Source organism: Hevea brasiliensis, chromosome 5 (genome assembly GCF_030052815.1).
Source record: "Hevea brasiliensis isolate MT/VB/25A 57/8 chromosome 5, ASM3005281v1, whole genome shotgun sequence".
NCBI lineage: Eukaryota > Viridiplantae > Streptophyta > Magnoliopsida > Malpighiales > Euphorbiaceae > Hevea > Hevea brasiliensis.
In genome coordinates this window covers 1,565,344-1,578,014 of record NC_079497.1, presented here as the reverse complement: position 1 = coordinate 1,578,014, position 12,671 = coordinate 1,565,344, and the positions used below count along the sequence as shown (strand labels likewise).

The 12,671-nt window shown below is 34.2% G+C and overlaps 1 protein-coding gene across 3 annotated transcripts; it reads left to right on the top strand.

Moving 5' to 3' along the window:
- The first annotated feature begins 182 nt into the window (after nt 1-182).
- Nucleotides 183-11,818, top strand: LOC110667751 (serine/threonine-protein kinase TIO). 3 transcript variants are annotated; one of them, XM_058146535.1, is made up of 24 exons: nt 183-326; nt 575-691; nt 816-890; nt 1,009-1,101; nt 1,249-1,323; nt 1,450-1,542; nt 1,827-1,890; nt 1,982-2,066; nt 2,366-2,438; nt 2,532-2,600; nt 2,683-2,763; nt 3,039-3,144; nt 3,225-3,377; nt 4,657-4,795; nt 5,463-5,634; nt 6,133-6,231; nt 6,314-6,859; nt 6,994-8,154; nt 8,505-8,738; nt 9,330-9,473; nt 9,689-9,769; nt 9,968-10,156; nt 10,971-11,242; nt 11,617-11,818. In XM_058146535.1, exons 2-23 carry the CDS (start codon nt 602-604, stop codon nt 11,214-11,216), a joined length of 4,068 nt encoding a protein of 1,355 aa, XP_058002518.1. In that variant the 5' UTR covers nt 183-326; nt 575-601; the 3' UTR covers nt 11,217-11,242; nt 11,617-11,818. The 3 variants fall into 3 exon arrangements, with proteins under 3 accessions (XP_058002518.1, XP_021684407.2, XP_021684406.2); XM_021828715.2 differs by lacking the exon at nt 11,617-11,818 and having other exon boundaries at nt 3,309-3,377; nt 10,971-11,467; XM_021828714.2 differs by lacking the exon at nt 11,617-11,818 and having other exon boundaries at nt 10,971-11,467.
- The last annotated feature ends 853 nt before the right edge of the window (nt 11,819-12,671 follow it).

The window sequence follows — 12,671 nt, the reverse complement described above, 5'->3', positions numbered from 1 at the left end:
TGAAATCGTATGGAAAATAATCTATAAGATTAGGTCTCAATTTAGTTTAAAAGGTTTAGTCCAAAATCAAACCAAAATTAGCATTAGCATGAACCCGCATCTAATTATTATTTCATAATATCCGGACCGGATGATTCCCCAAAAATACCATAAAAAATTTAAATAAACGCAAGCGGGAAAAATTCAGTAAGTCGCTCACCCTCTTTTCCACACACATTTCAAATTTCTGTCAGTCCATTTCTAATTTCTCTCTCTCTCTTTGTAAATTCGCTCCTCTAGATTTCTAAATTTCCTCCTTAGTACCTGGCTTCTTCAACTCTACCGAGGTACTCTCTCTTTCTCTCTCTCTCTCTCTCTCTCTCTCTCTATATATTGCTGCTAATATAGATGCTGATTTCATTTCTATGGTTTTTTTTTTTATGGGATTTTAATTTGAATTTGATCGAGATCTGAGACCTCGTTGTTGATTTGCATATGGTGATACGAAACAATTTGCTTTCGTTTTGGTGTGAATCTAAATAGAGTTGGTTACTATGCTAAATCTGATGTTATTAAGCAATCTTCATGGATGCAGAGATACAATTTGTGTGGATTTTGAAAAATGGGAGTAGAGAATTACCATGTTATAGAGTTAGTAGGTGAAGGCTCGTTTGGGAAAGTGTACAAAGGCAGGCGCAAGTTCACAGGCCAGGTAAATTTGCCATTTGCTTTTTTTTTTTTTTTGGGAATTTTCTTGTGTCCTATTAATTTGTTAAAATTGTATATTTTTTATCTTTTTTTTTTAATTTAAATCTTCATGTTATTGTTGATGATAGACTGTTGCAATGAAGTTTATTATGAAACATGGGAAAAGTGAGAAGGATATACATAATTTGAGACAGGAAATTGAGGTAATCTTAAGCTTAGATCAACGTCTACTTGGAAAGTTGGTGCTTGAAATTGAATATTTTCTAATGGTTTTATATTAATTTTCTGGTTGATTTGATGTTTAATACTTTAAATATGCAGATTCTAAGAAAGTTGAAGCATGAAAATATCATTGAAATGCTTGATTCCTTTGAAAGCCCCCAAGAATTCTGTGTTGTCACTGAATTTGCGCAGGTAATTGTCTACTTTATGGACAATTATAAATTCACAACATATATCTATCCGTTCTCTTTACTATCTTCGACTAGCTTACAGGCACAAGGTTTAATTCTAGAACAAGTGAAGATGCATGACTAATTGATGGCATTTGCTAACATGCAGGGTGAACTATTTGAGATTCTGGAGGATGATAAATGCCTTCCTGAAGAACAGGTTCAAGCAATTGCAAAGCAGTTGGTATTTCCTTCTACAATAGCAAAATTTGAGCACAACTGATTTGATTTGGCAGGCTTTTAAACTTTTGTTCTAGTAATTATAATATTATCTTTTTTCACTCAAACTTTCAGCCATTCAATCTTGCAGGTAAGAGCACTGCATTATTTGCATTCCAACCGTATCATCCATCGAGACATGAAACCACAGAACATACTCATAGGTGCTGGGTCAGTGGTTAAGGTTAGACACGACACTGATATTTTAAGGGAGCTAGTTTGCCTGCTTAATTACTCTGATATCAGTGAGTGATACCCATATAGTTTATACCAATGTAATTTCTGAACGATACAACATACACAGACATATTTTCTCTATTTATGAAGAGGTTTCTCATGCTTTGATCTTTGAATGATTTCATTTAGTTAACATCACTTATCATCTCTAGCAATGTATATCCTAATATAATTATATTAAATGCTCGTTTTTTATTGTGATCTTGTATATCCTTTTTTAATCTTTCACAGCTTTGTGATTTTGGATTTGCACGTGCCATGTCCACAAATACTGTGGTTTTGCGATCCATTAAAGGTTTGGCATTTAACCTTTCATTTTGTAGATTTTACCCCTCTTTTAGCTTCCATCTAAGATTCTTCAAATTCTCTCTTCTTTTTATTTCCAGGCACTCCACTGTACATGGCTCCAGAGTTGGTACGGGAGCAACCATACAACCACACTGCTGATTTATGGTCTCTTGGAGTTATATTGTATGTGCATTGTCTTTCTTCCTATCCTCTTTTATTTATCTATTTATTGGGGGAAGTCCATTTATACTTTGACTTCAATTCAATTAGTTATGCAGCAGAAAGTTTCATTATCATTGCACTTCTATTACAAAGGTTCCAAGTCAAAGTTTATTTGATTTGAAGAGGAAACTACAGACACATTTTATATGACCATATAATTATGGTTTATCTATAATCTGTTTAGCAGAGTTTTTTTTTTTTCTCTCTTTTGTCTTTGTTTGATATACTTAATTGAAGCTAACTGGCCATGCTTCCAACAGGTATGAATTATTTGTTGGCCAGCCCCCATTTTATACAAATTCAGTTTATGCACTTATCCGACACATTGTTAAGGTGTGTTTGCTCAAGAACTTTTAATTTAGCTTAGTTCAAGCTTTAGGACCTGGTGTGCGAAAGTAGAAACTAATGTATTGTGTAATATCCCAGGATCCAGTTAAATATCCTGATGATATGAGTCCAAACTTCAAAAACTTTCTGAAGGGATTGCTAAATAAGGTTTTTTATTGCCCGCCCTTTTAGATAATTGTTATCAATTTTGACTTTTATGGCAATTGGTCTTAGATTTTATGCATTACAGGTACCACAAAATCGATTGACTTGGCCTGCTCTTCTTGAGCATCCATTTATAAAGGAAACCTTGGATGAACTGGAAGCCAGGGTAATGTTATTCTATACATGCTATTAATTTCACTCGGCCTTCTCTCTCTCTCTCTCTCTCTCTCTTCAATGTTAAAGACTAGAAAGCTCAATTTGTACCTTTCTCACTTGTAAAAAGCAGCATATGTATATCTTCCTCTTGAGAATGGTATCACGGCACCATCAGGCATAGACATCTTTTTAGTATCTTCATATGCGGGCTTATTTCATACATATTTTTTGAACATGCTTAGTCATAGATTCTGGAATTTTATAATATTTAGTAAATATCACCAGGAAATGCAAGCTGCAACTGCCGCAGCCAGGGGATGTGATGCAGCATGGAGAGGTGAGGGAAATATGATCCAAGCATCAACTGATGTGGCTGTCTCCAGTCCTGAGGGTATGACCTTCATTAAATACTTCATAGTTCATAGACGTTGAATTCATTGTGTGAAAATATTATGAATTACCATGTTGTAGGTAGAAGTAATTCTGTTGCTGCTGTTCAGAACTGTAATGCTCCAAAGCTTCATAATGATTCTAAACTGAACAGTCCTAATGCAGCCACAGGCAATTCTTCACCACTTGAGGAGTTCCCTGGATTTGCAAGTCCTAATGATGTTAAACAGTCAGGTAGATTAAGCATTGCTTCATTTCTGCTTCTGATTTCCTTGAAAATGGTGAGAGAAACAAGATAAGGCTCTTTATGATCTCTCTTTCCATCTAGTCTTGGAGTAACATGATAACAGGTGGACAATTTTAATTCCAAATTTCAGGTTAATTGAAATGTTTTAAAGTATCTAAATATTGTGGCATGTGGTTTTGTTCATTTCTTTCTCATAACAAATAATTTGCCTTGGTCTTTTGTATGTTGATGTTGTTACCTAAGTTTGTACTTGCTTATATAAGTAAAAGCCTTGTTATAGCTTTAACTTTTAACTTAAATTTAATCCAAACCTCTCTTCACTGGTCATTTTTATAAAGTGATGTTAGAATTATGACTCAAAATCCTAGTGAGATTTGGAGATACTTTTTTCTTATTTGAGTGGGAGAAATATTCCTAAATAAGATAAAAGAATATTTTCTATATAGAGTAGAACTCTTATTTTAGTGTTATTTCTAAATTGAGTGAGACTCTTAATCAGATTAGGATTTAGAGAATTAACACTATAAATAAGAGAATGGTGTGAAAGGTAATTGGCTTTCAGCTTGTGGAGTGAGGTTGTAGCCCATTGTAGAGAGAGGCTTTGCCAATTGCTTAGGATTTGGCTCTGCCCATTGTAGTTCAATAAATATATTGTGTCATGTCTAGAGGAGACTGAGAGGGACTAACTAATATATTTACTATGAGCAGTTTAATGTGAGTTCTTTTAAGTGTAATTAGGTTTATGGGTAGTATAATTTGAGCTTGTAATGATGATTTATTACTATTGACAGTGGAAGATTGCATGCAAGTGGATGTAGCCCTGTGTTGAGAGTGTGAACCATGTAGATATTAGTGATTTGTGTGTTTGCTTAATTTCTTTACGGTTTACACACTTCCGCAAGTGCACAACAAGTGATATATGATTACGTGTCTAGTTGCATCAACTTTTAATATTCTAAAAGTGGTATAGGAGATTCTAGAAAGGGCCTGGAACCTTTTGATTATGTTTCCTTGGTTTCTTCCTCAATTAATGTAATATGTATGCTTATCGAGACATAGATTTATGTAACGTGGAAGTTGTTTGGTTTTAAGGTGTCATAAATGTGGTTCTCTTTTTGTTCTCTCTTTCCGCGTGTTTTTGCATGCCCCTGGTTCTATAAACTTTTGTTACTTATGAAACCTAGATTCCCTTCATTATTTCCAATTTTACATTGCTCCATTTTGATGTGAAAACTGAAAAGTGGACTTGCATCTTGTTCTCTTCAGGTAGCCAGGCATTAGACAGATTGGAAAACAACTCTCGCACAGTTAAAGGTGCTCAAATAATTGGTCAAGACAATGAAGCTTTAGCACTTGTTTTGCTACCATTAAAAAGATGGTCAAAAGAATCCCAACATTCTTGCAGGTGAAGTGTAGTTACATTTTAATGATAATTTGACTGTTCACCTACTTAAAAGTGTTAATCCTTTCATTTTTCAGCTTAGGCAAAAGTAAACTCTAATTTTGTGGAAAAGTTTGTAGAAAAGTTAAAGCATGGTGTACACACCATGCTTTCAATACAAAAACCAAGGAAAAGATATACAAGAGAATATGGTTGAACATTACATGCCTGTGGAAACATGCCATCTGGCATTATTGCATTCAAAGTTTCTAGATTTCATTTTGACTATAAATTGAAAATATTTTAACTTAAAGGATAATTATTTTTTCTGTTAAAAGAAAAAGAAAAATGTTCATATGATTATCACTTTTGATGGTGGCTCAAGTGTTTCACTTTTTGAGTTCAAATCAGCATTCGGTGCAGATAGACTAGTATGGTTTTGTTTTGTGATGAAGTACGTTCATATTCTAACTTACGTGTAAAACCATAAGCCATATCCATATAAAAATGAACAACGGAAATTTGTAGTTTTGACTCTTTAACGCTTTACTACGCATATTTTGTCACATTCCAAAGATCTAGCAAGTGTGCTTTTTTTTTTTAGTATCTCTGTACTTTGTATATTGCCTTGAATTTAAAACTAGTTTAAGAACTCTAATTGAGAATTAAAATGCTTTTCTAACACATTCAGGGATCAAGATGTTCCAACTTCAAACCAGTCATTGAGAATTCTTTCAAACTTAGCTGCAGCTGGCGCAATCCAGTCTAGCAGGTTGCTTGACGAAATATTATGTGAACTTCTCGACTTCACTGCCATAACAATCAGCTTGAAATCCTTGGAACTCAATGATTTAATTGCAAAGGTATATTGCGGCTGGATTGCACTTGGAAGCCTGCAGTCTTTTTTACTTTATTTGCCATGCTTGAATTGCAATGACACAAGGTGCTGGATACTTGGATTGTTTATGAATGGATTTTGGTTTACTTCATTATTGTGATTGTACAAGGTTATAAAATTATGATCGATGTTGATTTCAAATTTTTTATGCCAGTTCTAAATGTCATAAAAGACTAAAGAGACTTGGCAAGGCAGCATCTATAATCGATGATCATGTGCTTCGTTCCAGAATTGTGTTTTTTTTTTTTTTTTTTTTTTTTGTAGATATTTGTTCTCCTTTCCTCACTTTTGGAATTAATTATTTTTGGCAACGAGTTTTGCCAAAAGTTACTGCACGAATTCAGAAATTCTTTTCATTATTGAAAAAGCTGGATATCTTCCATCACCATGTGCTGTGAACTGTATTCTTTTCAAAATCTGATGATTGGATGTGGATTATAACTCCAATTGTTTTATTATGCAGAGTTTCGTTATTATGAAACTGTTATTAGATAACAAAGGCGATGGTATTGGAGCATCATATTTCACACATTGGGTTGCCCTAATTGAAATTTTTGCACAGGTATTATGCCCTTATCTGAAACATTAATTCTTCTACCCATTAATGTCCTCGCTTTCAGTTTTTGATAACAATGAATGCATAGGTTGTCGGTTCCAATGAGGACACCTCTGGAAGAGTTCTGTATGAGGCCAGTGCTTGCATCACAGTTGTGTTATCAAGAGTAGCTCAGGGTCTTAAAACCACTTCTTTGAATTCAAGTCCTGAAGCAGTTTCTACTCCAGTAATGAATGAAACAATGAAGCGTATTTTAGATCATGCTAAGACATGTGGATTAGTTGAACATTTATGCCTTAGTTTAGCAACATCAGGCTCAAGTCTCATTTCAGGTTCTACAAATATGTTGCGAGCTGCTTGCGAGGCTTGTAGGGCTATGTGGTCATTGATAGATGCAGTGGAAACTCTTTTCGTGAAGTCAAATGTGTATTTATTTCCACTAAATGCTTTGTGGAGTCATTCTTTAGTCCGACTTGACATTAGAGACCAGGAAAGAGGTTCATTGACTGGGACAGATTCAGCCAGAATTATTGACGCAGTGACAAGAGCACTCCTAAAATCAAAGGCTGTGCAGGTGGCTATTTATTATTGCCTTCACCAACGTCTAGAGGCTGTACTCTCTGCTAGTATTCAGGTGCTTTTCTTGCATCATTAGTTTTTTAGATTGTTCCCGTGCTACAATGATTGAAGAACATAGCTTATTTAAAAACTATTTGTTGTTCACATACTTTTGCTCACACTTCCAAATTCATTCTTAAAATGTTTCAGCTTTTGTCAAGGTGCTGCCTGCATAGTGCAATTGTGCCTGGTGTTCTGTGTGGTTTGCCTAGTTCTCTTCCTGTTACTACTGTTGTTAGCGGCGGGGGAGATGGAACTATTGTTTCTGAGATCTTCTCCATTTTATCTTTGTGTGCTTCCTCTTCAAACAAAGATAATCTAATGGGTGAAACAAATAACTTCAAGAGCAAACTAGTGAATCCTTCTGCCCTAATTTTGCATTCATGCCTTATACTTGCAACAGTTGCTCAGTGTTTGAAGTCAACTGGAAGAAATTCTGCACTGTTTATGCTTACAACCTCTCCAAAGAAGCAGCTATCCCGACTTTCAGTTATTGCCCATCAATTTTCACATGATGACAGAACAAAAAGTTCATTGCAACCTCATTGTGCCTCAGCCATGCTGGCTCTTGCATCCATTCTATCTCTTGAAAGTGGAACTTCTGTTGAGTCTTCTATTTCTGAAATAGCAGTGCCTTTGATTCCTCGCACTGGCACAATCTGTGAACACCTCAAGATTTCAACAGGCAATGAAAGTGAAATAGGCCCCAATAGAGTAAATAGTGTTCTCTCATATTGGCACGGCTTTAGGGATGGGTGTGTTGGCTTATTAGAATCGAGACTGAAATGGGGAGGTCCATTAGCTGTACAACAGTTATGTGCAAGTGGTATCCCTCTGCTTCTTATTGAGTTGTTAACCAACAACCATCTGACTGCCTCTCCTCAAGGAATGGACAGCACAAATGATCGAGTTGGGTTATCCCCTCTTGGGGTCATATGGACAATATCGTCGATATGCCACTGTCTTCCAGGTGGCACCTCAATTTTTCGCCAGATATTAGTCAAGAGTGAACATGTCAAGCTCATTTCGGAGTTGATATCTGATGTGCATCTCAAGCTCGTGAAGTGCTGGGGTGGGCCAGGTGGAGGGAAGGACGGTGTCAGAGACATAACAAATGCAGTAATTGATCTCTTAGCCTTTCCTTTTGTTGCTGTACAGAATGCTCCTGGTTTGCCTTCAGCCACAGCTTCTGTAAGCAGTGGGTTCCTTCTCAGCATGGGTTCACCTGGTGGGAGAATATGCATGGAAGATAAGAATATGGTTAAAGCAATTGAGGAAGACATGGGAAAGTATCTTAAAATCCTTCTGGAGGTTAGATAAACTTCCTTGCTTTTCTGCATTCTTTCTTTGCCCTGGTTCACAGGTCACAGCATGGAAGACTCTTTTCATCCCATTTTGTAACCATTTTAACATGACCTTTGGATGAAAATGTACTGAACCTTACTGGACCGACTAGTCTTCTAAAATTTTTAGAAGAAGGTTTAAAGTTACTAATGTCCATTGCAATTCTGCCTGATAACTTCCATGCCTTTATCAGCAATTGTCTTAAATTGTGCTTGTAGTTCCTCTGTTGTGGGAACAGGATAAAATGCTCTGTCACAAAGCTATCGTTAAAAGAAACTTACGAGTGCTTTTTATTCAATTGCTACCGAACATTTTAGGTGGGGGTGCCAGGCATCATTCTTCGATGCTTGGAACATTTGGAGTTGAAGGATTTGGGAAGGCCGGTTGCATTTCTAGCCAAAATGGTGGCCCACCGGCCTCTTGCAGTTCAGCTTGTGGGCAAAGGCCTCTTGGATCCAAACAGAGTGAGAAGATTGCTTAATAACTCAAGTCCAAAGGAGGTCATGCTGGATGCTGTGATGATTATTTCTGATCTAGCTCGTATGGACAAGGTCAGGTTTTATTTCTGTCAGGTTTTATTTCTTTCTTATTATTCTGTCTCCATATTGAAATAATAAATTAAATGTCCCTTTTACTGTACTGCAGAGAAGTTTGCCGAGGGTGAAGCCTTGCGTAAAGTTAAAATATTCCAAACAAACTAAGACATCGCATCTCCATGCACGGCTCATATAAATAACCTTTTCCTAGTCTTGCTTTTTGTTGGCGTTAAAGTTATCATTTCCCAGCCTGGGGTTATTAATTTTGTTCTGAATCAAATTCAAAACTGCTTCAATTTTGCATTATTGTTTCCGTTTCTCAATTCTTAACTTGCGTTGTTGAGTTTTCTTTTCCTTTTTTTTTTAGTTTTAATATTACAATAATTACTATAAAGATTGGGTAGTATTAAAACAAATTATTTTACTTCTTTCATTTGTGCGATTGAATTTGTAGACTAACATCGCTTTTAAGGAATAAAGTTAAGACGGGAAAGTGTTGCACAGTTTTACGAATTTTGCCTAATAGCTAATATGAATGAACAGATTTTTTTTAAGTGCTCAAGTACCAGCTGATAAGTGATAAGCTTGGGTATTATTGGTGTTCAGGGTTTTTATGATCACATTAATGGAGCTTCTATATTGGAATTCTTGAAGGAGTTCCTTACGCACGAAGATCCCAATGTACGTGCAAAGGCATGCAGCGCTCTAGGCAACATGTGTCGGCACAGCTCCTACTTCTATGGCTTACTGGTAAGTGTGGAGAAAAAAATTGCTGTGTTATGCTCAATCTTGTGGATTGTTGAGGACATTTCTATTAAAAAGTCACAAATTAATTTCTTTCTGTACAATTCGAGTTGTTAGATATAAATTAATCTCTTTGGATTCACATGCACGGGCTTAATGAATGTACCACTATAATAGCTGGAATACTTGTGCTTGTTCTCATTGTTTATTATGATTTGTAGGCAAGACATCATATAATTGGCCTTCTCATTGATCGATGTGCTGACCCAGATAAACGCACGCGGAAATTTGCTTGTTTTGCTGTAAGATCTGTTTTAATGCAGCATAGCTTTACCATCCTTGCTTTGAGCTGCGTAGCAATGATGGTTTCCATTATTCTGTTAAGATATATTGTTGGGACAATTGATTGAATTCATTTCGTGAGAATCAGAACGTGTGAATATGCGTAGTAATGAAGCCATATGTCTGCAACAGCACATCTAATCTTCCTCTTTTTTCAGATTGGAAACGCCGCCTACCATAATGACATGCTGTATGATGAGCTACGAAGATCTATACCTCAATTAGCAAATTTGCTGCTCTCAACCGAAGAAGACAAGACTAAAGCCAATGCTGCTGGTGCATTAAGCAATCTTGTTCGCAATTCCAACAAACTTTGTGAAGACATTGTCTCTAAAGGAGCCATGCAGGTTAGTGTATGACTACATATCCTGTTGTAATTTTGGGGTAATTATTAAAAGTGCCTGTATTGTAAATTAAGGTTGAAAAGTCTCAAAATGTTAAGTAAAACAAGTCCGCGGAATTATACATTGACAACTATTATTATGTAAACTATATCTACAAGTAAAAGATTCAACCTTATGATTTGAAACATTTTCAGATTTTGACATAATGCTGAAATGTTTGCAATTTATAAGCCAAATTAAAGCCTGTATAAACCAATCTTTTAAAAAAAAAAAAATCAGGAGTTTGAATTCTAATTCTTAAATTGTTCAAGACTGAAATGATAACATTTTAAATGTTAAGACTTCAATAGAAACTGATCCATGCTTCAGGTCTTTTTTTTTTTTGTAATTATTACTTTAATTTCCCATACGTTAGATTTATTGCAGTTGAACTTAAATCCTTCAACATGGACAAATTATTATGAACTTCAGCATATAGTTACTATAAGTTTATTTGAAGGTGCAAACCTGAAATAAATCTTCTATTCTTATCATTTCACTGTATTTTTTTTTTTAATTTATAGTTTGATGTCATTGAAGTATGTATATAATGATTTTCAAATTAAAGTACCAAATGTTTTGTTTTAACATATAGTATCAAACATTAGGAAGTTTAAAATGAACTTGAGGCACTTCTACATTTGGCTGGAACAACCAGAGTTTTGGGCTTACTTGATACAGCAATCCAAAGACATCTGTTATATGCACCTGAAAGGATATAATCAATGATGCTATCCAATATTTTATGAAATACAATGTGATTGTTTTATTGTTTCAGGCTTTACTAAAGTTGGTGGCTGACTGTTCAGCGATAGCCTTGAACCCAAGCAGAAGAGATGCTGTAAATGAATCGCCACTAAAGATAGCCCTTTTTTCATTGGCAAAGATGTGTGCGCATCCTCCCTGCAGACAGTTCCTCCGTTCATCGGAGTTGTTCCCAGTGATTGGACAGCTTCGACAGTCTCCAGAATCTACAATTGCCAACTATGCCTCTGTCATAATGAGCAAAGTTGCAGAAGCTTGAAGCACCAAAGCTATAAATTGTTCAAGGTACAATGGTATTAGCTTAGTTTAGTTTCCACTGAGCAATATGGCTAATGCTAAATGTTTGCCAAATCTTGGCAATCAAAATGAAATGAAATACAAAGCATTATGAAAATTTTTCTATATAGTTTATGCTGTAACCTTCAATTGTGAAAATTTAATTTCTTTGACATTTTGTGGGAAAGCTAAATAATAGTTTCCCTCTTGTATTTATATGAAATTCTCTTTCCATTTGGACCTCTCACTGAGAATGAAGTAATAGTAATACAACCAAATTTTAGAAATAATTATATAATTTTTATTAATTAAAAATTATGATTTACTTAATTTTAAAATAAATTAATTCTTTTTTCTTCTCTATATTACTATGACTTGCTCAGGTAACATGCCATCATCCGACAAAAATCAGTACGGAATCTTACCCCTTCTTCGCTGGTTGAACCCGAGAATTGACGGGTCATGATGGATCAAATTTTGCGAAACCAATATCGTAACTCCTAAGCATCCAAATTTTGACACGCGTCCATCTCAAGATGCTAAACTACAGTGTAGTGCTCATATTCAACTATCCATGTGCTATTATATATCTCCTTGGATTCTAGGAGATTTTTTGAGCACACCAGAGTGGATCTATCTATGATCCGAATTAGTACAAAACTGAATTGAAATTAATTCAATTAAATTAAAATTCACATAATTAATAGTTTAACAAACTTTTAAAAAGTTTTAATTATTGAATTGTATTAAATTAAAATTAAAATTAAAGCCATCTTTGAATCGGATTGAATTTAAAACTAAAGTTATATAAATTAGGTAAATATTTATAAAAATTATTGAATTTTAATTTTTTTTTATAAAATTCATTAAATTTTAATTTAATTTCATAAAATTCACTTATAATCAAAAATTAAAAATTTTTAAGTCAATCTATTAACATGTTAATTATTTTACTAACAAAATTAATTTATTTTATTAATTTCTTTTTAAAAAATAAAAAAAAATATGATACATAAAATACATTCAATTATCCCTTCACCAATAAATATTTCCCTTTTCTTTGTTTATTCTTTACCAATCATCACTAAATAGTTAATTTTATATATAAAATAATTAACAAGTCAGTGAATTAATTTAAAAATTTTTAATTTTTATTCATAATAATTTTTATAAAAATAAATTAAAATTTAATAATTTTAAAAAAAATTAAACTTTTATAATTTTTTAAAAATATTAATAAAAATAAGAGATCACATATAATAATTATTCCTTTAAATTAGATAAATGTTATCTGATATTCTTTGGTTTTTGAGCTAATTTGGCATTGTTAATTATTTTTGGCAGTCTCATCTTATCAATCATATTCACCTATATATACCAGAGTTTTGATGTGAGTATCACGCGCAAGAAGATCCCAGTAAAAGAAAATAGAGCGTCA

Bases quoted from the DNA above. Each gene is read 5' to 3' on its own strand.
- LOC110667751 (XM_058146535.1), top strand. From the start codon at position 602: ATGGGAGTAGAGAATTACCATGTTATAGAGTTAGTAGGTGAAGGCTCG. The intron at 6,860-6,993 runs GTGCTTTTCTTG...AAAATGTTTCAG, and splicing joins TACTCTCTGCTAGTATTCAG to CTTTTGTCAAGGTGCTGCCT. The intron at 9,770-9,967 runs GTAAGATCTGTT...CTCTTTTTTCAG, and splicing joins GGAAATTTGCTTGTTTTGCT to ATTGGAAACGCCGCCTACCA.